This window comes from Arabidopsis lyrata (assembly GCF_000004255.2).
Source record: "Arabidopsis lyrata subsp. lyrata unplaced genomic scaffold ARALYscaffold_4, whole genome shotgun sequence".
Lineage (NCBI taxonomy): Eukaryota > Viridiplantae > Streptophyta > Magnoliopsida > Brassicales > Brassicaceae > Arabidopsis > Arabidopsis lyrata.
Genome location: NW_003302552.1, coordinates 20212366 through 20232582, shown reverse-complemented (window position 1 = coordinate 20232582; position 20217 = coordinate 20212366). Strand labels below are relative to the sequence as shown.

At 36.1% G+C, this 20217-nt stretch overlaps 6 protein-coding genes and 1 long non-coding RNA gene across 9 annotated transcripts; 4 read left to right on the top strand and 3 right to left on the bottom strand.

Annotated features, from left to right (window-relative positions):
• Window positions 1–1132: 1132 nt before the first annotated feature.
• Window positions 1133–4569, top strand: LOC9316002 (U4/U6 small nuclear ribonucleoprotein PRP4-like protein). 2 transcript variants are annotated; one of them, XM_021028363.1, is made up of 7 exons: window positions 1133–1315; window positions 1414–1503; window positions 1770–1916; window positions 2223–2937; window positions 3339–3795; window positions 3895–4092; window positions 4193–4569. In XM_021028363.1, the coding sequence occupies exons 3-7, from the start codon at window positions 1826–1828 to the stop codon at window positions 4385–4387; spliced, it is 1656 nt and encodes a 551-aa protein (XP_020884022.1). In that variant the 5' UTR covers window positions 1133–1315; window positions 1414–1503; window positions 1770–1825; the 3' UTR covers window positions 4388–4569. The 2 variants fall into 2 exon arrangements, with proteins under 2 accessions (XP_020884022.1, XP_020884023.1); XM_021028364.1 differs by having other exon boundaries at window positions 1395–1503.
• LOC9316001 (UDP-N-acetylglucosamine--dolichyl-phosphate N-acetylglucosaminephosphotransferase) lies at window positions 4519–7054 on the bottom strand. Its single transcript, XM_021028365.1, has 11 exons — window positions 6531–7054; window positions 6368–6455; window positions 6202–6293; window positions 5992–6110; window positions 5753–5868; window positions 5536–5663; window positions 5359–5445; window positions 5140–5200; window positions 5006–5046; window positions 4803–4923; window positions 4519–4718 (listed from the first exon to the last, which is right to left on the bottom strand). The coding sequence occupies exons 1-11, from the start codon at window positions 6911–6913 to the stop codon at window positions 4659–4661; spliced, it is 1296 nt and encodes a 431-aa protein (XP_020884024.1). The 5' UTR covers window positions 6914–7054; the 3' UTR covers window positions 4519–4658.
• Window positions 7055–7418: 364 nt separating this feature from the next.
• LOC110229141 lies at window positions 7419–8233 on the bottom strand. The gene is made up of 2 exons (XR_002332586.1): window positions 7884–8233; window positions 7419–7718 (listed from the first exon to the last, which is right to left on the bottom strand). It is a non-coding gene; the product is annotated as an uncharacterized LOC110229141 (long non-coding RNA).
• A 3368-nt stretch (window positions 8234–11601) lies between these two features.
• LOC9317844 (peroxidase 25) lies at window positions 11602–13327 on the top strand. The gene is made up of 4 exons (XM_002881732.2): window positions 11602–11861; window positions 11948–12127; window positions 12231–12393; window positions 12834–13327. Exons 1-4 carry the CDS (start codon window positions 11646–11648, stop codon window positions 13253–13255), a joined length of 981 nt encoding a protein of 326 aa, XP_002881778.1. The 5' UTR covers window positions 11602–11645; the 3' UTR covers window positions 13256–13327.
• A 257-nt stretch (window positions 13328–13584) lies between these two features.
• On the top strand, window positions 13585–15376 carry LOC9317843 (embryo-specific protein ATS3A). Its single transcript, XM_021028230.1, has 3 exons — window positions 13585–13946; window positions 14044–14151; window positions 14883–15376. The coding sequence occupies exons 1-3, from the start codon at window positions 13818–13820 to the stop codon at window positions 15183–15185; spliced, it is 540 nt and encodes a 179-aa protein (XP_020883889.1). The 5' UTR covers window positions 13585–13817; the 3' UTR covers window positions 15186–15376.
• An 84-nt stretch (window positions 15377–15460) lies between these two features.
• LOC9316000 (putative F-box protein At3g16210) lies at window positions 15461–16932 on the top strand. Its single transcript, XM_002881730.2, has one exon. The coding sequence runs from the start codon at window positions 15746–15748 to the stop codon at window positions 16820–16822; it is 1077 nt and encodes a 358-aa protein (XP_002881776.1). The 5' UTR covers window positions 15461–15745; the 3' UTR covers window positions 16823–16932.
• A 43-nt stretch (window positions 16933–16975) lies between these two features.
• On the bottom strand, window positions 16976–20173 carry LOC9315999 (DNA-(apurinic or apyrimidinic site) lyase, chloroplastic). 2 transcript variants are annotated; one of them, XM_021028227.1, is made up of 12 exons: window positions 20050–20173; window positions 19610–19799; window positions 19429–19523; window positions 19237–19316; window positions 18784–19020; window positions 18366–18688; window positions 18146–18256; window positions 17905–18048; window positions 17766–17813; window positions 17603–17683; window positions 17357–17516; window positions 16976–17283 (listed from the first exon to the last, which is right to left on the bottom strand). In XM_021028227.1, the coding sequence occupies exons 1-12, from the start codon at window positions 20100–20102 to the stop codon at window positions 17162–17164; spliced, it is 1644 nt and encodes a 547-aa protein (XP_020883886.1). In that variant the 5' UTR covers window positions 20103–20173; the 3' UTR covers window positions 16976–17161. The 2 variants fall into 2 exon arrangements, with proteins under 2 accessions (XP_020883886.1, XP_020883887.1); XM_021028228.1 differs by having other exon boundaries at window positions 18784–19002; window positions 20050–20170.
• Between the last annotated feature and the right edge of the window lie 44 nt (window positions 20174–20217).

Sequence of the window (20217 nt, the reverse complement as noted above, 5' to 3'; positions counted from 1 at the left end):
TAACAGTAAGGGTCAAGATTTCGTGTAACTTTTTGTATGTCACGTTACAGAGTTATATATGTTGGATATATTGCCCGAATTAGCTACTCTATCGAAACATGGTAGAAAGGCTAGAAGTTTCTTTGTTCAGGTCATGCTTGTAAGAGAAGCATATAACTGTGAATCTGTTGAAACAAACATTTTTTTGAACCAAACTCACTCTTATTATATTGGTTTGAAGACACTGATGATTTCCTCCATCCTTCAACTTCAATTCCTTATATAAGATATAATATAAGGTTAAGTCAAAGACTTCTGTCACATAATAGCAATTGGAAAACACATAAGCAAAATTGTCACTTGAAGCAAAAGACAAGCGATATATTGCCTTGTTACTGAATAAATCACACAAGGAACACAACAGACTAGAACAATAAACAAAGAGTGTAGAACATCTCTACTTTATAACCTAATATGTTACAAAAGTATTCGTTTATAAACGTACGATCCTTTATTGTAAACATAAACCTGCTCGATAGGCCTGGGCAAAATACCCGGAACCGAATACCCAAAAAAATAACCAAACCGAACCCGAACCAATTTTTAAAAATATCCGAATGGGTCCTAAATCTCTCTACCCGAACCGAATCCAATATCCGTGGGTACCCGAATACATATATATACCTAAAAATATTAGTTATATTTATACTTATAATACCCCAAATACCTAAAATTATAATTATAAATCCGATATACTAGGTATTTTTGAGTAATTCGGATATATATATTTGGCTAAAAAGTAACCAATGTTGTAGTTTTTTTGGGTAATTTTAGTGTTTTAGATACTTTTGGTTATATTTGGGTAAAGAATAACCAAAGTAGTTTCAAGAAATCGGGTATATTAGTTAGATTTGGATATATATGAGTAAAAAACTCGAACCCGACCGGAATCCGAAAATATTTGGGGTATTTTTGGTTATTTTCGGATATTTTACTTTTTTTTATTAAAATATTTGAACCGATCCGAACCTGAACCGAAGTCGAACAGAATTTTTAGAATACTCGAATGGGTCTCAATCTTCCTATCCGAATAGACTTGAAATCCGGAAAAAAAAACCGATCGGATACGGGTACCCGAATGTCAAGAGTGCTCGATATACTCAATTTTATGAAAAAGAGAAAGCTCATTATGAAAAGGCCCATTATGCAAAAGCCCAATATGAACCGACCCGTTTCAGAAAGTTGGTAAAGGACTCAAAAATAAATAAATAAAACTCTCTCGGCTTCTCGCTTCAATTTTCCGTTTTTGCTACCGTCGTCTCTGGAGACTGGAGAGGTATGAACAACTTTCTCTGATTTCAGCTTCTCTTTGTTTCTCATGAAGATGGATTTTTAACCAATGGGTTGTTGATTAGGTTATGGGTTTTTTCTCAGGAAACACGGAGCTTGAGCAACTGACAAGTCTGTTTCGTGTTTGGGGGTTTCGAAGAGAGTAACGAGATTCGCGGATTTCGTCAATTCCTGGTAAATTACGATCCTAGTTTCGATTTTTTTCTACTGAAACCTGTTGATTTTCTTTGCTTCTTTCACTGAGTATGCACTAGTATGTATGCCCTTATGAGCTGACTAGGAAGCTTGATACTTTGACTGTTAGGTGTTTGTTTAAATTCCCAAGAGAGCACTTGATACTTTGAGTTTTAGTATAAAGCTAACCTCTTTCTTATTTGGTAATGCCTTGTCTTGTGTATACTAAGACTAGAGAACTGATCTGGATTTCTTCTTTGTTCCAGGGTTTTCTCTAAATTGCTGTTTCGGTGGTGTTTTTTTTCTGAGGATTTAAGCGAACATGGAACCCAATAAGGAAGATAATGTTTCATTACCAGCTACAGCTCAAATCACAGCACCTCCAATTCTACAAGATGCTGCGTCTCAGCCAGGTAATTAATTCGCATTCAAGTAATTGTTACATCTAAGATTACGGTGCAGTTGAATTCCTTAAATCTATTTCACTTTTCCCTGGTGGAGATTTTTTTGTCTTTTTTCTCTCATATTCTTCTGCTGCGTAGGAGGGTTTTAGTCTCTCAATGCATCTAGATTAGAACTTAAGGATTTGGTCTGTCGACTCCAGATTATGTTTCATTCTTCACTTCTTCCACTATTAAACTGCTTTGGGTTTTCTTTGGTTTTGTGATCCTTAACAGTTAACACTAGTAATTTACGTTTTTTCTTTACTGTAACTTCAGGTTTCTCTGCCATACCACCTGTGGTTCCCCCACCAATGGCTCCAATACCAATGATGCCACATCCTCCAGTTGCCCGCCCACCGACTTTTAAGCCACCTGTTTCACAAAATGGTAGAGCGAAAACCAGTGACTCAGATTCGGAATCAGATGATGAACATTTTGAGATATCTGAAGAGAGTAGGCAGGTCAGAGAAAGACAGGAAAAGGCATTGCAAGACTTGTTGGTAAAGCGTCGTGCTGCTGCTATGGCAGTTCCAACAAATGACAAAGCTGTTCGGGATCGCCTTAGACGACTTGGCCAGCCCATTACTCTATTTGGAGAGCAGGAAATGGAGAGAAGAGCTAGGTTGACTCAGCTTTTGGCTAGGCTTGATATGGATGGGCAACTGGATAAACTGCTTATAGCTCAAGAAGAAGATGTGGCTCCAAAAGAGGAAGTGGATGATGAAGTACTTGAATACCCCTTTTTTACCGAGGGTCCAAAGGAACTTAGAGAGGCTAGAATAGAAATTGCCAAGTTTTCTGTCAAGAGAGCTGCTGTCAGGATTCAGCGTGCAAAGCGGCGGAGGGATGATCCAGATGAAGATATGGATGCAGAGACTAAGTGGGCTTTAAAGCATGCTAAAAACATGGTCCTTGATTGCAGTAATTTTGGAGATGATCGTCCTCTTACTGGCTGCTCCTTCTCACGCGATGGAAAGATACTTGCCACATGGTATGTCTCTCTTCTATCTCCTTCTCACTCTCAAGCACAACATATTCTCCACTTATTGTTTCTTAGGCTTGAAACTATTTTTGCTTGTCTCTATTTGATTAGAGTTACCTGGAGTAGATTGCATTCTACCTGCATATTCATTTTCATTGATGATATATGAGTACAGAAGTATCTTAATAATCCTGTTCTTAAACACTGAAGTTGCTGATTTTCCTCACTTTCAATTCCTTGCACCTTTATAAAACCATGAAGTTAGTTAGGTCTGTAGTTATCTTATATATAGCATACTCCATGTCTATTGCATTTGCCCTTTCTAACCGCATCACGCATTCTTTAGGTTCATGACGTGTGATTCACATAGTTCCCTTCTGTTTAGTAATTCATCGGTTTTCTTTGTCTAGTTCTCTGAGTGGAGTTACTAAATTGTGGGAGATGCCTCAAGTTACAAACACGATTGCTGTCTTGAAGGATCACAAGGAACGTGCAACTGATGTAGTGTTCTCCCCTGTGGATGATTGTCTAGCAACTGCTTCTGCTGATCGAACTGCAAAGCTGTGGAAAACTGATGGAACGCTCCTACAAACATTTGAAGGTCATTTGGATCGTCTTGCACGTGTTGCTTTCCACCCATCAGGGAAATACTTGGGAACAACAAGCTTTGACAAGACGTGGAGATTGTGGGATATAAACACAGGAGCAGAACTGCTTTTGCAAGAAGGCCATAGTCGTAGTGTCTATGGGATTGCATTTCAACAAGATGGAGCATTAGCAGCTTCTTCTGGGCTTGATTCACTCGCACGAGTTTGGGATCTCCGCACTGGTAGGAGTATTCTTGTCTTCCAAGGACACATCAAACCGGTAAGATTCTAGTTTTGTTCCCTTGGTCCTCTTATCCAGGCAAAAGCTATCATTTACTAACCCTTATTCTAATCTCCTCTGTTTTATGTGCTTCTTCAGGTACTCTCAGTGAATTTCTCTCCTAATGGTTATCACTTGGCATCTGGTGGTGAGGATAATCAATGCCGTATTTGGGATCTAAGAATGAGAAAGTCATTGTACATTATACCAGCTCATGCCAACCTTGTGTCTCAAGTGAAGTATGAACCACAAGAAGGCTACTTTCTGGCCACTGCATCATACGACATGAAAGTCAATGTAAATACTTCTGTAATCCCTTGCCTTAGTATTTCTTTTTTCAGTCTTCTGTTTCATTTGCTTATAGTTTGATTCCAATTTCTTATATTTTGTCTACCAGATATGGTCAGGAAGAGATTTCTCGCTCGTTAAAAGCTTAGCAGGGCATGAGTCAAAAGTCGCCTCTCTAGATATCACTGCAGATAGCTTGTGTATTGCAACTGTATCACATGACCGCACCATCAAGCTCTGGACTAGCAGTGGAAATGATGAAGATGAAGAGAAAGAGAAAGAAACAATGGACATAGATCTCTAGTTTCATTTTTCATGTTTGTGCAAGAAAAAAAAAACTTGGAATCCAGGGATCTAGAGAATTAGCTTGTTAGAGAGAATCATTAAACGGTATTGATATCTTGTCGGGAATTATAGAAACTCAGGATAATGATACGTTGTCTTTGAAAATTTTGCCATTTCGTTCAACAAAAAATTACGTTGCTATATACGATTTTACAAGGAACTGAAGTAATGTTCTGTATTTGTGACTTGTCTGAAGAACAAAGGATCTAAATATTACTCTGATTGCAGATTTATTTATACCAACCAGCAAGAAAGTGTCGAAGTATGAAACAGAAGGCGCAAGCTAGAGCCTGTAGCAGAAACAAGAATATCACAACACAATAGCGATTATTTCATTATATATGAATGGTGGTATACATGTATCTGAGACCTACCTGGAAAACGAGAAGATGGATGCAAAGAGACTTTTCTGATTTAGGACCAAACAACCTCAAGTAAACATTGACGAGTGTCCCATCTTTTGTGCCGGTCAGTAATCCGGTAGCAGGATCATACCTGGATATTTTCAAAAGTCAAGATGAGTGATGTGCCTGTTCTTTAATCAGTCTACAAAAGGTAAGAAAACAAAGGAGGTTACTTTGGGAGACGATGGCGCGGACATTTCACAATCCCAGCAAGCTGAAGAGTTATTATATATAGTATGTTAGATGGTTGAAACATTAGTTGACAAGATTATAAGTATGACATAAAAGAGTGAAAGTTGATATGAACCTGAGGAAGCGACAATAGAAAGTTCAGAACTTGAGGAAGAAAGAAGATGAGGAGGGTTTCACTGCAAAAGCGAAATTTCAGAACAGAAAGATGTCATGGGAATCAGTTGCATGGTCATACACTAGCTGGATATGCAAATGATGGATCTGAGAGTTGTTAGTTTCCATGTATTAGTGAAGTGCCTGTGCCTCAGAGAAGGTAGTGGGTTTAGAAGTATACCTGAAGTGACCCAGAATGCCAACAACAGCCATAGTCATTCCAGCGAAGACTGTGTAAGTGTCTCCAACAAAAACTGAAGAAGGATACCTAACAGCAGAAGATTGCGGGAACTGGTCAGAAAAGCATTACTTGCACTAAAAATAAAAGTTTTAAAGAGAAACATGTGAGGGATTTTACCAATTGTAAGCAAGCATTGCCAAGGATGTGGCCATCAGCGGTTGAGTAAGAAATATCGAGAAGGCATGAGCTTGGTGGTACTCGGGATCAACAGATGCTCCGATTTGCATAACGTTGTGTATCAGGATCTACAGGTAACTGGGATGTATCATATCTCAACCCAAAAGGAACAAAGAGAGAAAAATTCAGAGACATTATCTATGACCATAGGACTTACAGCAGCGGCAATAACAACTGTTTGACCGATTTCAAGGCCATTCAGACCAGCGTGGATGTTAATAGAGTTAGTACAAAAGACAGCAAGTAGCCCCATATATAACTTATATATCCGTCCTGCCACATTAAAACATCTACTGAGCTAGCTAATCATAATCATTTACCTCCTCAAAATAAATAAAAAACAATTATGGAAGTCAATGTGTACACATAGGTGGTAACATGTACAAGAACAATTACCTAGATCAAGCACTTCCAAGCCAATATAAGCAACGAGAGGTTTTGGTATAACAATAGTTGTATGACCAGCATAAGCCATCAAAAGTGGAAGGGTAGCAAAAGATGGCAGGACAAGTTTTCTGTTGTTTTAAATTGACAAAAGTAAACATGTGAATAAAAATGATGAGCGTGATTCATCGGAAAAAGAAAGATGTAGGAATTAGGACTTACACTCTCCAAGGCACATCAAGGACATCATCTACAAATCCAAGCAAAATCATGAAGCAAATAGATGCTAATGCTGCATTATACTCCACAAGCCACTGCACAGAATCAGAAACATTGATAATGAGAATAGCCACAGGGATCAATAAAACAGACGTTGATGCACACTTACATTTGAATCTTCAGTGAAGTTGAAATACTGAAATATAATCGCCACGATCAAGAAGACAATACCAACAACAATACCCAATGACTCTGGCCTGAAAACACAATTCAAGTAGAAATGAACCAGACTAATCTTAATCTTCCAACATCAGAGATTGATAAAAACTCACACTTTAATATCTCCTTGAGGCGTGCCTCTTTTGTTGATATCAAAACCAAACATATTACGCCTCAGAACGTATCTGGCAGCTACAGGAATCATCTTGAGAGTGACGAAGAACCCAACCAAGCTAAGCCCCGCGTTAATTAGAATCGATCGCTTGAGCTCATTGTCAACCTTGTAGTGGAAACAGAGAAGGTATAGATCGAGCGAGCAGAGAAGAGTAGAGATCACGAAGATCACTCCCAATTTCGGGGGCGCGAGCCTGAATTCCTCACCGGAAGCAGAAACGGTCTTTCGGGTCATCTTCTGCTCCGGTGGCGCTGAGTTGGGTTCTACCGGATCCTGTTTGTTGGAAATTGACATCGACGAAGCTCTCTTACGAGCTGCCATGGCGGATTCGTTGGCTCGTTTCGTTTCCCCGCGCTCTGGATTTTGACTCCAAACCCCGTTCGCCTGAGAAAGAGATTTCAGAGCAATTCCCGTTTTGCGTCACAGACACCAATAGAGATTTGCCACGTCGCTGCATTGCGACACCGTGTCATCAAAATAAAACCTTAATTAACATCAATAATTCTTCGTATATGCGTTGTCAAAAAAAAAAAAAAAAAAAAAATTCTTCGTATATATATGCTTTTGCTGACCAAAAAAAGAAAATGGTACATTCTTGTAGGCTTGTAGCATATAACTTCGTGTTGCTACAAGAAAATATCTTGGATTATACTTTAAAACTCCTTTTTTTTCAAGAAAAAAATGCATAAATTTTGTTAAGAATATTTCTTGTAGCAACACATCAGCATGAAAGTAACTATTGAAAAATTAAAACTAAAATTTATATTTAAAATATTATATATATAATAATATAGTTATTATGTAATAATAGTCATAATTTTTAACAAAGTTTCTTCTAATATGAAGATTGACATAGAAAGTTATTTATTTAGGAGATATTTTCGATCGATAAGATGAAGAAGATCCATCAGACTCTTGCTCACTAATTACGCTTCCATTCCATCATTGGAACTTTGAGATGATCATTTTGAAGAAGAACTATCAGATGAAATCTGTGAAGAAGACCCATCACTCACAGAAGAAACTTGCTCAGTACTTTCTTTATCCGTAGAAGTTTGAGAGCTGCTAGTATTATCACTACTTTCATCTTTAGTTACACAACTACACCAGTTTCCCATTAATGTCCCTACAAACATTAAAAAAAATGTTAGAGTTGCTAAATTATATCTTAGTTTTTTTTGTTAAGTGTTTTCATATTAACTGAATAGTACTTATTGGTCTTTACTCTTTAGGATCAGTTTTTAAAATGCAACAATCACTTGTAGTTCAAAATAAGTTTTTGCGAATGTACCTTAAGAGTTATAACCTTCGCAAATCTTAGAGTAAACAATACAAGTATATCAGATATGTTTGATTGGGCTCTTATGATCTCTACACAATTCTTCCTTTTATAGTGAGAGAAAAATATCTCAAAATTCAATACAATATCCTTTACTATTTAATTAAAGTTTTTTTTACAAGATAGAGTCGACCTATTATTAGAACTTGGATGCATATGGATTATGATTTATGTCTTTTTTTTTTTTTTTTGTTAAAAGGCTTGGATTATGATTTATGTCACAAAGTTTTGTGATATTTTAATCATAATCTAAACATTTTCTATGTCTTCTACTATATTTTGACACTTGTGTGTAAGACATAAATTGTAAGAGGAAATATTATTGATAGTTTTTTTTTTTTGGATTTTGGTCAGAAATATTGAGGAAAAAAACTCATGAGTACAAAATAAAAGTAAAATTTAGTTAAGACAATAAATACGAGAGTTAATGTATTTCTTAGAATAAAAATATAAGTATGAAATCATATATATGAAAGGAGGTCATTTCTCTCCATCCTTCCGACACGTCAGCATTTTTGGCTCTTTTGGAAATAACACATCAGTTTTTTATTCGTCCAATCTAAACATTTCATTAATACACATCAGCTTCTAATTACAAGTGTCAAATGGAATAAACAAAATAGCCCATGACGGATGGATCATATGTGTTTTAGATTCTATTAGAGTGCAATATTTATGGGTCGAGCCCATTTCAGTGATGGCTTAATGCTTCTAAACTCAACAAATATTCTAATTCCCCACAAGACTTTAACAAAATAAATCTCTCTCACTCCCTGCTCAATCGTTCAATATGAAAGAAGAAGAATCTCAAGGCAAATTTCTCGATTTTGTAAATTCCATCCTTCATAGTCTCCCTTTTTGTACATCATATTTCTTTAGAACAAACGTTTTCTACCTTCTAACTGCCAGAATGGAGGCCACGGTAGAAGTTACACAAAAACATATTCACACTCTCAGCTTATGGGATTACAAACTTTCACTACTATAAACACTATAAATACTCAAACAAACATTGTTTATACCGGATTATGTGTTTCAGACAACATCAGTAAATGTTTACCAAGGTCCAAGGAACATAAAAACGATACAGAACCACCATCATGTACAACCTACACGGGAATTACAAAATGAAAACATCAGATACAACTCAAGTTGACAATATCGATATATACAACATTGAATAGCTACTCACCTGAATTATCACTGAGGTGGTGATATTTGGAACAACTGTCAAAACACAAATACTCTGTAGTGTCCTTTTCAGTATCGTTTCATACTCCCTTTCAACATTTCCTATCAATATTCAAAGCAAAAGTAATTCAGATCTAAAAACCAAGAATCACTTATACGACATACTCAAGCAACAAAATAAGCCTCCTTCTGAAAAACTAAACGCATTTACGATTACCAATCTATCCGGTTTAAGGCTTCCATATGACTTCAAAATAAGCCTTCTCAGCATTTCCGTTCTTTTTCGTTCCTGCTTTAGGTCTGTATTGTGCAGGTAGAACTTTTGTATCCCCTGAAAATATAAACAAGAGAGTTCAATAAATCCCACATAAAAAAACTTTGTACCCATAATAGATATTGAGAAAGCTGATAAAATACCTTTTGACCAATTAACAGAGTCATGAGGACGATGAAGGATATTACGGGAACAAGCAAGAGGTCTCAGCTGACAAGTAAGTCTTTTTTCCGGATTATATTTCAAGTAAAAAAAAAATAGATCTAATCTTAAAAGTTATAACTACATAAAATAGATTTAGTATTATTAACTACATAATAACAAATAAAAAATAAACATAAATTAGCAAGAACAATCAATAATTTTTTCTTAACAATTTTCAAAACAAACGATATGCGTATGTGGGTATTCATCTAGTATAAGGAAAGATAGCAAAAAAAGTAAGAATAAATCAACACAAAAAAAAAGTAAAATATAGATAACCAGGGCCGGCCCGCAGGACAGGCCACCCAAGCGGTGGCTTGGGGCACCACAATTTTTTTTTTTTAAGGTTTTTTTTTTTTTGGTAAAAAGGCCCATAAAATGAAAATATTTGGTAGAAACTAAAGTTTTTTTCGAAAAAAATAAATAAAATAGGGCCCAAACAATTAAATTTGAATGTAATAATATTCAAAATATCATTATTTTTGTATAATTTACTAAAAATAGGTCAAAAAAAAATTTAGCCCTAAAACTTATAAATATATTGAGCCTCATTTTATTTTTCGTGTAGGACCTCACAAATGTCGGACCGGCACTGTAGATAACCAAATATATTGTAACAACGTTACATGTCACGCATCCATACAGACAGAGACACTACGTTACGAATTTCAAATGGTACAAAGGATTATCTTTCTATGGTTGAAAATATGTTAGAAGTTCTTACAAAAGTATTACTTTCTTAATAATTTTATATTGAATTCTCTAATTTCAAGTACAGTAATTTATGTGTTTTTTTTTTCCTTTTTTTCTTATATATAAAGATTTTGTCTATGCTGGTTTGGTATATACGAAATTGAGCATACGTCCTTGAAAAAGAATTTTAAAGTTGTAAGCGATAAATATGTCGACTTACTTGCAAGTAAGAAACAGATGGATCGGACAATTCCAAAATAACTGACCTGAAGCTACAATTTCGAGCCTGTAAACTAGGGTTAATTAATGAGTTTGAACAGGCGTTGTGACTTGGGAAATGATACTATTATGAACTAATGTGTGGATATATTTTGAACGATACGTTTTTCGATCTTAATTAATCTTATATGTTAGTAGCCAAAAGAAATTCTTACAGCTTCAGATACGCATGTTTTACAAATATACACATTTTTACAACAACAAAAAGAAGAAGATAAAGAACAAGGTTAAAAGTTTATAACAGAACTACGAAGATCTATATATATATGTTCATCAAATGAATTTCCGTTCAATAGAAAATCACACTTGGACGAAAGTCTCTATCAACCGATACTGCCTAGCATGCATTCTATGTTCATCATGAAGGTTTGTGTGATAGTACCAAACAAGAGGAGCTGAATGGAATTGAGATTCTTTGTCCTTTTCACATTCGTTATCGAGTAAATCATTTTTCTTCTATATTTGATCTCAACTATTAGATTTTTTTTTTTTTGTAGTACGTATAAAAACAATGATTTGGATTGAGACAAAACTACAAGTGCGGCTGATGTGAACGGGAAAAAATAGTGACGGCTTATATCTGAATTACGTTGTGAACACGTTTGTTAATTTCATGGATTGCTAAAGTTTGGGGAGAGATCAAAGAAGCTTTAAGTAAAGCAAACGAATCATATATATTGTGAGAGGCTTTATATTTTTGTTGTTGTTGTTTAAACTGTTTTTTTTTGCTCTTTTTTTTTTAAGGTTGAAACATATTTTGAAAGGACGTCACGAAACTCGTAGACAGCGCATGTTAATTTTCCAAATAAATTATATTAAAACGATTATAAATCAAAACCCATTACTTCACATAGTGGCTACCAAGTGTATATACCAATATAAATCAATTAAAAAAAAAACAATTCCCATAAACAAAACGAAAGTGAAGGCACTATGTGTCCCCACACGGTTCCATTGAGACAAAGGCATATGTATGTATGTGACTCACATAATGTGAGTATAAATATAAGTTGGTTCTTGAACATCATTGCATGTTAATTAATCACACAGAAAAAAATAAATAATAGTTAAAAATGGGAGTGTACGTAGGAAAGTATTGTTATGTAATGATAATAGTGTTGGTGTTGGGAAACGAAGTGAGAAGCCAATTGTTAAAAAATGGTTATTATTCAACTTCATGTCCAAAAGCTGAGTCGATAGTAAGATCCACTGTTGAATCTCACTTTGATTCTGATCCCACAATTTCCCCTGGCTTGCTTCGGCTTCATTTCCATGACTGTTTTGTTCAGGTTCCAACTACTTTCTTCTTATTTTTAATCTCAATCTTTTATCAATTATACAAGTTAATTGATTGTTGAATATAACCTATTATTAGGGTTGTGATGGTTCGGTTTTAATCAAAGGGAAATCTGCGGAGCAAGCTGCTCTACCGAATCTTGGTCTAAGAGGGTTCGAAGTGATCGACGATGCGAAAGCCCGGCTCGAGTTGGAGTGTCCAGGAGTTGTGTCATGTGCAGATATACTTGCACTTGCAGCTCGTGATTCTGTTGACTTGGTACGCAAGATTACTAAACCTAATTAGGGTACTTAATTCCTTTAATTTGGTAGATTTTAATTACTGATATGAGCTGAGTTACGTATTTTTGTATGAAAATAAGAGTGATGGGCCAAGCTGGCGAGTACCAACGGGTCGCAAAGACGGGAAAATCTCGTTGGCAAAAGAAGCATCGAATCTACCTTCTCCACTTGACTCTGTTGCTGTTCAAAAGCAAAAGTTTCAAGATAAAGGATTGGATACTCATGATCTCGTTACTCTACTCGGTATGTCTAATAATTCGTCTATCTCTTTTTCTATTATTTAAGAACTTTTAAGGAAGATTATTTTCTAATTTCTTGTTGAGTTTGTCTATTTGTTTATATTAAAACTCTATCCATATGTTCAAAGAAACATAAGTATTAGTGAGATCTTCAAAGTTGCAACTAAGCCATATGCTGCTGCACACATCACATGCCAACATGAAAAACGTGGAAGTGACTAAAAGTTGGAGTGAACCTTCTTTCATTTTATTGATATTTTAGCAAAAACTTTTAGTTTATTAGTCGTTGATTTGAGGAAAATCAAAATGGAAACAACACCTTTTTTCGTCGTCTTACTCAAAATAGACCAAGAAAATTTGCGACAATCTTTTTCATAAGGAAAAATTGGATACATCCTTGGAACAATAACGCATCTAAAAGAGTTATAATTTTCTTGAGGACAGGTGCACATACGATAGGCCAAACGGACTGTCTCTTCTTCCGTTACCGTCTATACAACTTCACGGTGACCGGAAACTCCGATCCAACCATAAGTCCACCGTTTCTTACACAGCTCAAGACTCTCTGTCCTCCCAATGGAGACGGTTCCAAACGTGTTGCTCTTGACATTGGTAGTCCCTCAAAATTCGATGAAAGTTTCTTCAAGAACTTACGCGATGGCAACGCTATTCTAGAGTCGGACCAACGGCTTTGGTCAGACGCCGAGACAAATGAAGTGGTGAAGAAGTATGCGAGTCGTCTTAGAGGTTTGTTAGGGTTTAGGTTTGATTATGAGTTTGGTAAAGCTATGATTAAGATGAGCTCCATTGATGTAAAGACTGACGTTGATGGTGAGGTTAGAAAAGTTTGTTCCAAGGTGAACTAGTTTGAATAAAAACATAAACTATATGTATTCTCTATGTTTCAGATTTTTAATCACTCAATGCATGTTACGTAATTGTCTTCCCTTCAAAATAATTACGAAGGTTATGTTCCTTAATTTAGTCAACAAATGAACAATCAAAGTTTTTCCTTCCGTTTTTAAGATTTGTGATGCCACTGTGATTTTAAAATTTCAATAGAAAATAATATAGTCAAAAAAAAAATTAATGTAATGAATTTTCTGTTTAGGAATGAAAATTTTAATTTCCATTTTTACTAATTTACTCTTTACCCTTTACTAAATTCCCTTTTTATCAATGATTATTTTCCTTTTTATAGTGATTGAGCAAAACTATGCATAGGACAATAAAATAAAATTCTGGTTGGCAAAAGAAACCAATTAGATTCTGACAAACAAACAAAGAATATCAACTTCTCCCATTTATTAAAATACGCGTGATCCTCGTGTCGGTCTTTTAGATAATTTGTTTGGTTTGTTCCAAACCCCAAAAACCACTAAGATCTGACCATTTTGTTCATCGACTTTTTCAACTCAAAAAAAAAAAATGCTCAGATTAGCGATTTCGTTGTTTCTTTTTGCATTATGCTCTTTGACATCATTTTCGTCAGCAAGATCCTTCATCACCACAAAACCTCTTCCGATTGATTCATTTCTCCCTAAACCAAAGCTAGAGGTAATTAAATACCATTTTCGATTCATTGCAAAAATTATGATCCATGGATTGCATAACCAACTGATTGATTTTATTTATAATTTGGATTTAAATTCAGAATGCGGGTGTGTGTTCTTACACGGTGATCATTAAGACAAGCTGTTCCTCCGTGTCTTACACTAGAGATAAGATCAGTATATCGTTTGGTGATGTCTACGGCAACGAGGTGAGTTTTTTTTCTTCTTTAAAGTCAATTCTTGGTTTTGGATCTACAAAATATCAACAATTCGGGTTGCTTCCTTCAATGCTAAATGAATCCTTAATCAATCGAATTTGATTTTCGACAAATTTTCTGGAATTTTAGTTTACAACAACCCGGTTCAGAATATCCAAGTAGATTTTTGGTTTGGTAAGAAACTTGAATAGCTTCTGGATCTTGAGATCCAAGAAACTTGGGCTTGAGGTTTGAGTGGTTGACCAATCCTCTACCTAATTGTCGCCGCCTAGTCGCTAGCCAAGTAACTTGGATTTGTTTACTACATTATTTTGAACAATTTTAAGTTCATCCCATAAAACAATAAAATTAAAGTATAGTATTTAACTTGCATTTTAGTAACGATGATGCATACTCAAGAGGTTTTAAACATGTTAAATTGTCTTTGTTTATTTGTCTTAGGGGGTGTTATTCATTCATGGACTTAAAGTCAATTCTTAAAGGTTTAGATTTGATTTCTGATATTGTTTTTAACAATCTGTTTGTGTGGAGTTCAAAATCTCTGCAGTATATCTAGGATTATGATTCTAATTATTTACTCATGAAATCCAAAGATGTTTCATTTCAAATGATTTGATATACAAAGATTTTACAAGTCTTTTAGTTTTGAATAACACTGGATTTTAATGAAGCATAAAAGAATATTTTGGCTTCTATAAAGTAAATAATTCTTTTTGGTTAAGGTGTATGTGAAGAGACTAGACGATCCATCCTCGAGGACGTTTGAAAAGTGTTCTTCAGACACATACAAGATATCGGGACCGTGTATGCGCGACGTTTGTTATCTCTACCTCCTCAGGCAAGGATCCGACGGCTGGAAACCAGAGAACGTTAAGATCTACGGTTCATCCATCAGATCAGTCACTTTCTACTACAACCTCTTCTTGCCTAACTCTGTTTGGTACGGCTTTAATGTCTGCAATGGCATTAGCAATACCAAGCCTTCTCAACCCATCAGTACTGCCTCTTCCGTTGCAGCTATGTAAGATTAGTTAAAAAAATAAACAAGGACTTGTGATTGTCTGTGGATTACTATTTTTGTGGCAGAAATACATGGAGAAGAAGTACAAATGTGTTGATCATGAGTGTATTTGAGAAAAAAAAAACATGTATGTTGATGCTTTGATTTTATCTATTGCAAGTGGCTACTTGCGAAGTGGCCTAGCCTTTTTTTTTTTTTTTTTTTTTTTTCTGATATAGAATATAAATAGCATGTAAAATAAAGTAGTATTTCAATTACTCCAAATTGATCAAGAAAGACGAAAAACTTTAGGGTTTTGTTGGCTTCGATACCATATAAATTGGGAAATTAATGATTGTGACTAAAATAAGTCTCTTGCTATACAAGTTAAACCCAAAACCTTATACAACTGATTATTCTCATCCTTATCATAAGTTCGTAACATAGATCTTAACCAAACAAACTCTCAATCGCTCCATGTTTTTGTAGAAGGCGTGTTAGGATCTCTACTTTTGAAAGTATCTCTATTTTCTTCTCAGCTTTATCTATACCTCTATCGTTTGTTTTATTGTTTAGGTCCCAAGGATGACGGAACTTCCTTTTGACTTGGTCTGTGAGATACTTGCAAGGGTTCCAGTTGAGGACTTGCTACGGTTTAGATGTGTCTGCAAAAGCTGGCGTTCGTTGTTCCAAGATGAGGGATTCATCAGAAAGCACACAACTCATGCCCCGAGTATGTTTCTATTGGCGGCTAATTGGTGGCCACAGTATAGACTGCGCACTTGTACTTACGAAGGTCTTACGCTAAAGATGATATTCCAAGAGCCTGAATTGAACAATGATGGAGAGAAAACGAGTGTCATCGGTCATTGCGATGGACTCTTTTGTTTAGAGCTTGAAGACACTTCTTTGGCTGTTTGGAACCCTGCTTTGAGAGAGTTAACAAAAGTACCTAGAATCGACCAACAACAAACTCGGGGTATGAGGATAGGTTTTTGTTACGACCACTCAATTCAAGATCACAAAATCGTTTTGATGCCGCTCAAGAATTGCTCTAAAGCACATGTGTTGACACTTAAGTCCAGTGTGTCTAGGATGATTGATTTCCCATGGAGGCAAAACTGTGAGTTGATGACTGTTAAAAAAGAGGGAATCTTGGTGGGTGAAAATATCTTCTGGCCGCTCTATTCTCATGAATTTACCATTGAAAACGGCGAAAACATCCTGAGCTTTAGTGTGGTGTCAGAGACATTCAACTACTGCTCTTGTCCTGGTGGAAAACAAGTGTATAGAGTTTTAAAGGTGTTGAGAGGAAGTCTATGTGCGGTGGATGAAGAGAGAACAAACTGCCATGTTATGGTGGTTTGGTGTGCGGACCATGAAAAGGAAGACAAAGGTCGAATCAAATCTTGGAGAAAGATCTTGAGGCTGACGGCATCTGATATTGAAAGGTCAACACGTTGGCAGGTTGTGGAGTTTCGGCTAGGAGCTGTGATAAACCGGTCAGGATTGTTGCTTGTGCTTGTTAGAACATTTGAAATAGGATTTATACTATATGAATACAACTTGGAGAAGGATACAATGAGACAGGTTGATACTAGTTTTTGCTACAAATTAAATTACAAGCTGGAGGAGTATATTGCAACTCTTGTTTCCTACTAGACCACCACCTCTACTAAGTGTTAAGCTTTTAGTTTTAATGTTTTTATAAATGCTATTTCTTCACAACATTGATTCTTACTTCTACTCAATTGATGGGTTAATTTGTTGTTTCTATTCCTTTCGTTAAGTGAATAAGAAATGCAGTGAGAGCAATGAGAGTAAACCATACCCATAGATTGGACAAGACTCAATTTGTTTGGAGCCTGTTTACTGATAGATATATTATTCCATATTTTACATGACCAAGCTTTCTGTAGAAGCAAAACCTGTGAATCTCTAGCTAAAAGCTACTAAAGACTTTTAGCCAAAAAAGCTGGGAATGGTGAAACTTTGAATAAATCAGAGCTTGAGAATAAGGCCAATGGGGCAATGATCACTTCCATTGATATCAGGGAGGATGTAAGAATCATGGACATTGGCTGCAATTGATTCGGACACCAAGAAGTAGTCCAGTCTCCATCCTGTTTCACACCATCTCACTAGTTTAAAAACCGAACATATGAATCTAAAAATGTATCAAACAAACTTAATTACCTCTGTTGGTTTTGCGGCCACCATGGCGATAACCCCAATAAGTGTAACCGACAACACCAGGATGTTGTTTTCTAAAGGTATCTACAAATCCCTTGTCTAAGAAGTTTGCACCAAAGGACTGCCTTTCTTCTATTGTAAAACCAGCATTTCTTTTGTTCCCCTACTTATAAGATATGGTCGAAAATTATGAAACCCAAGAGATTACTTTCCACTAAAAAAAGAGGAGGGAAGAAGCATTCGAGTTACCGCAGGATTGAAGATGTCAATTTCTTCATGAGCACAGTTTAGATCACCCGTCAAGACTACAGGCTTAGACTTTTCCAGCTCCTGCAGATGCAAAAAGGCCATTGAACTTGTGTAAGAGGACAAATACAACAAAATAAAGAAACCCGTAAGAAACATTTCATACTTTGATATGGTTGCTGAGGGTTCGATCCCATTCTTCGATCCTGTATGACTTGAAAACCCACGGACCCCATTCGTTAGAAAAGAAAAGTAGAATATATATGTCAATCATGACAACTAAATGCAATAAATTTGAGGAGTACCAGTCTTTTTAAGCCATCTCCGGAATTAGGGACGTAAGTATTTATCAAGTAGAAGGAGTCGAATTCAGCAGTTACAATACGCCCTTCCATGTCATGATCTGATCCAGATAGACCAGTACCATATCTAACTGAGAGTGGTTTTATCTGTCAAAAGACCAAACTGATTAAAACACACACAATTCAATTAAACATATCAGATAACATGGATATGAAATAACAAATAAGCACATTCTTCTGTTACCCGTGAGATTATTGCAGTTCCAGAGTAGCCAAGTTTTGAGACGCTGCAGGACCAGAAACTATGATCATAGCCATCAATAAGAGTATTCTTGATTTCCTCAACATCCTTTACCTGTCATAAGTTTGATAGATGTCTTTAGGACAAGAGATTTCTAAATTGGCTAAGTTTAAAAAAAAAAAAAAAAAGCAGTAAAAAGTTAAGAAGGGCCTAAAGTTATGACCTGGAGTTTAGTCTCCTGCAAGCACAAGATATCAAAGTTTTCTCTTTGGGCAAGCTGCAGAGCAGAGAAGCTCTCTAACTTCAACAATGCTCTCAGTCCATTAACATTCCAAGTCATAACCTTCACACACTTGGTACCCTCTGGTAGAGGGGGAGGTCTCATTGTCTTTGGGTTATAAGCTTTCCAGTCCTTCTGAGGCTTCTTATGAGCAAGTACAGTCCACGGTTCACTTTGACTCAGGGATGAGATCATTTCTTCAGGTTTCAGTAATTCACTAGAGATGGTCGATGATGCTTCCTCTTTTGAATGAATTTGCTGCTTACCTAGGAAGATTAATTACACGCAATGTTTTATCATACTCTATGAAGATGCAGGCATTTAATTACACAGAATTCGTTTATTCTAACACGTGACAAACCTGTTTTTGTCAATGACTTCTGTTCTTTCGAGACGGCTTTCGCAAAAACTTTAGCTTTCAAGTTTTTCTCAGTAGACTGTTTTACTCTTTTTTCTCCTTGTTCAGTGCCATAAGCTTCAGAGTTACTGCAGTCATCTTCAGTAGGCTCTTCCGTGTTTCTGATCTTTCTTTTGATCGTGACACTTTCTGAACGGGTGGACGAAGTAGTTTCCTTTTGATCTGAAACAGAACTTTCATTTGAAATTGATAAACAGGCAAGGACTTGGTTTTTACTTAAAGAGAAAATGTAGAACAGACACAGCTCCGAACCAAAATTCTTAGAAGCCATAGCAGTTTAGAGACTTTTAAATGGAACAAGCATAGACAACTACTAAATGCAAACAAGTTCATGCCTTTTTCTCGATACGATACATGAAATAGAAAAGTGTGTGTTCTTGGTGTGCAGTTACATACCAGGTAAATTGCTGTCCATATGAAGTCGTAAAGTTGAGATAAGTTTTTGTTTGCGTCCTTTCACAGGTAGCCCAAGTTTCCTATAATCAAAACCAAAAAAATGTTCCACATGTTTAAACAATGAACAAGAATCTGGATGTCCACAGAAACAATAACAAAGCAGCAAGAGAAAAGAAAAGAATAGAAACTTTCCTCAATGTGGCTCTAAGTTCTTGAACCGTCATCGCCTCAATATCCTTTCGATCATCTTGAAGAGTTCCCATTTCAGCTCTACCAATATCACTTCCCTACACATCAAAACCAACAATTAAACAAGCAAACCCAAAAAGAAAAACCTTAGCTACTAGTGCAAGTGAACTGATCAATCACAAACCATCTGAAGACAATTCTGATCAGTAGCTGCTCCTACTATCTTGAGTTCCTTTCCTTTGCTGTTGTTGATAGAGAAAGGTACAGATTTAACTGTAACTGTAGCATTTGACATAAGCCTCTTGTTGAAACTTCTTGTTCCTCCAACGATAGATGAACCAACTCTTAAACTCCTAAGAGGCACTACCAGAAACCTAGGAGAATTTTGGAAAACATAAAAAGTTGAGAAAAAAGGTCACAGCTTTGAGAAAGTCCAAACATGAGCTAAATGAAACAGAACCCAGAAGAAATCCGAAATCAACGAGTAAAGGGTTTGATTTGTCCGAAAAGATTGAGAAGATAACAACACAGAAAATCCCTAAATTTCAAGAAGAAGAAGAAGAGGCGATATAATTCACTAAACTATTCGAATCAGTTATTAACAGATTTAGACAGAACCGTTACTTGGCGACATTGATGACGGAGCTCTGGAGACCTAACTGAAGAACCTTGTTCATCGAAATAAGGGCACAAACTCGAGACTCGAGAGGAAGGAGAAGGAAAGAACCGCCAAAAAAAGAGCTCGTACGCGCGTATACGACACGCGCCCACTGTCTTTGGTCACTACTCTAA

What these genes read in the sequence shown, in the direction of transcription:
- LOC9316002 (XM_021028363.1), top strand. Translation starts at nt 1,826, where the DNA reads ATGGAACCCAATAAGGAAGATAATGTTTCATTACCAGCTACAGCTCAA. An exon ending in AGATGCTGCGTCTCAGCCAG is followed by an intron (nt 1,917 to 2,222) that starts GTAATTAATTCG and finishes CTGTAACTTCAG; the next exon opens with GTTTCTCTGCCATACCACCT. An exon ending in GGAAAGATACTTGCCACATG is followed by an intron (nt 2,938 to 3,338) that starts GTATGTCTCTCT and finishes TTCTTTGTCTAG; the next exon opens with TTCTCTGAGTGGAGTTACTA.
- LOC9316001 (XM_021028365.1), bottom strand. Translation starts at nt 6,913, where the DNA reads ATGGCAGCTCGTAAGAGAGCTTCGTCGATGTCAATTTCCAACAAACAG. An exon ending in CCTCAAGGAGATATTAAAGT is followed by an intron (nt 6,456 to 6,530) that starts GTGAGTTTTTAT and finishes TTGTGTTTTCAG; the next exon opens with GCCAGAGTCATTGGGTATTG. An exon ending in ACTTCACTGAAGATTCAAAT is followed by an intron (nt 6,294 to 6,367) that starts GTAAGTGTGCAT and finishes GATTCTGTGCAG; the next exon opens with TGGCTTGTGGAGTATAATGC.
- LOC9317844 (XM_002881732.2), top strand. Translation starts at nt 11,646, where the DNA reads ATGGGAGTGTACGTAGGAAAGTATTGTTATGTAATGATAATAGTGTTG. An exon ending in CTCGTGATTCTGTTGACTTG is followed by an intron (nt 12,128 to 12,230) that starts GTACGCAAGATT and finishes TATGAAAATAAG; the next exon opens with AGTGATGGGCCAAGCTGGCG. An exon ending in TGATCTCGTTACTCTACTCG is followed by an intron (nt 12,394 to 12,833) that starts GTATGTCTAATA and finishes TCTTGAGGACAG; the next exon opens with GTGCACATACGATAGGCCAA.
- LOC9317843 (XM_021028230.1), top strand. Translation starts at nt 13,818, where the DNA reads ATGCTCAGATTAGCGATTTCGTTGTTTCTTTTTGCATTATGCTCTTTG. An exon ending in TCCCTAAACCAAAGCTAGAG is followed by an intron (nt 13,947 to 14,043) that starts GTAATTAAATAC and finishes ATTTAAATTCAG; the next exon opens with AATGCGGGTGTGTGTTCTTA. An exon ending in GTGATGTCTACGGCAACGAG is followed by an intron (nt 14,152 to 14,882) that starts GTGAGTTTTTTT and finishes TTTTTGGTTAAG; the next exon opens with GTGTATGTGAAGAGACTAGA.
- LOC9316000 (XM_002881730.2), top strand. Translation starts at nt 15,746, where the DNA reads ATGACGGAACTTCCTTTTGACTTGGTCTGTGAGATACTTGCAAGGGTT.
- LOC9315999 (XM_021028227.1), bottom strand. Translation starts at nt 20,102, where the DNA reads ATGAACAAGGTTCTTCAGTTAGGTCTCCAGAGCTCCGTCATCAATGTC. An exon ending in GAAGTCATTGACAAAAACAG is followed by an intron (nt 18,689 to 18,783) that starts GTTTGTCACGTG and finishes TAATCTTCCTAG; the next exon opens with GTAAGCAGCAAATTCATTCA. An exon ending in GAGATGGCTTAAAAAGACTG is followed by an intron (nt 17,814 to 17,904) that starts GTACTCCTCAAA and finishes TGGGTTTTCAAG; the next exon opens with TCATACAGGATCGAAGAATG.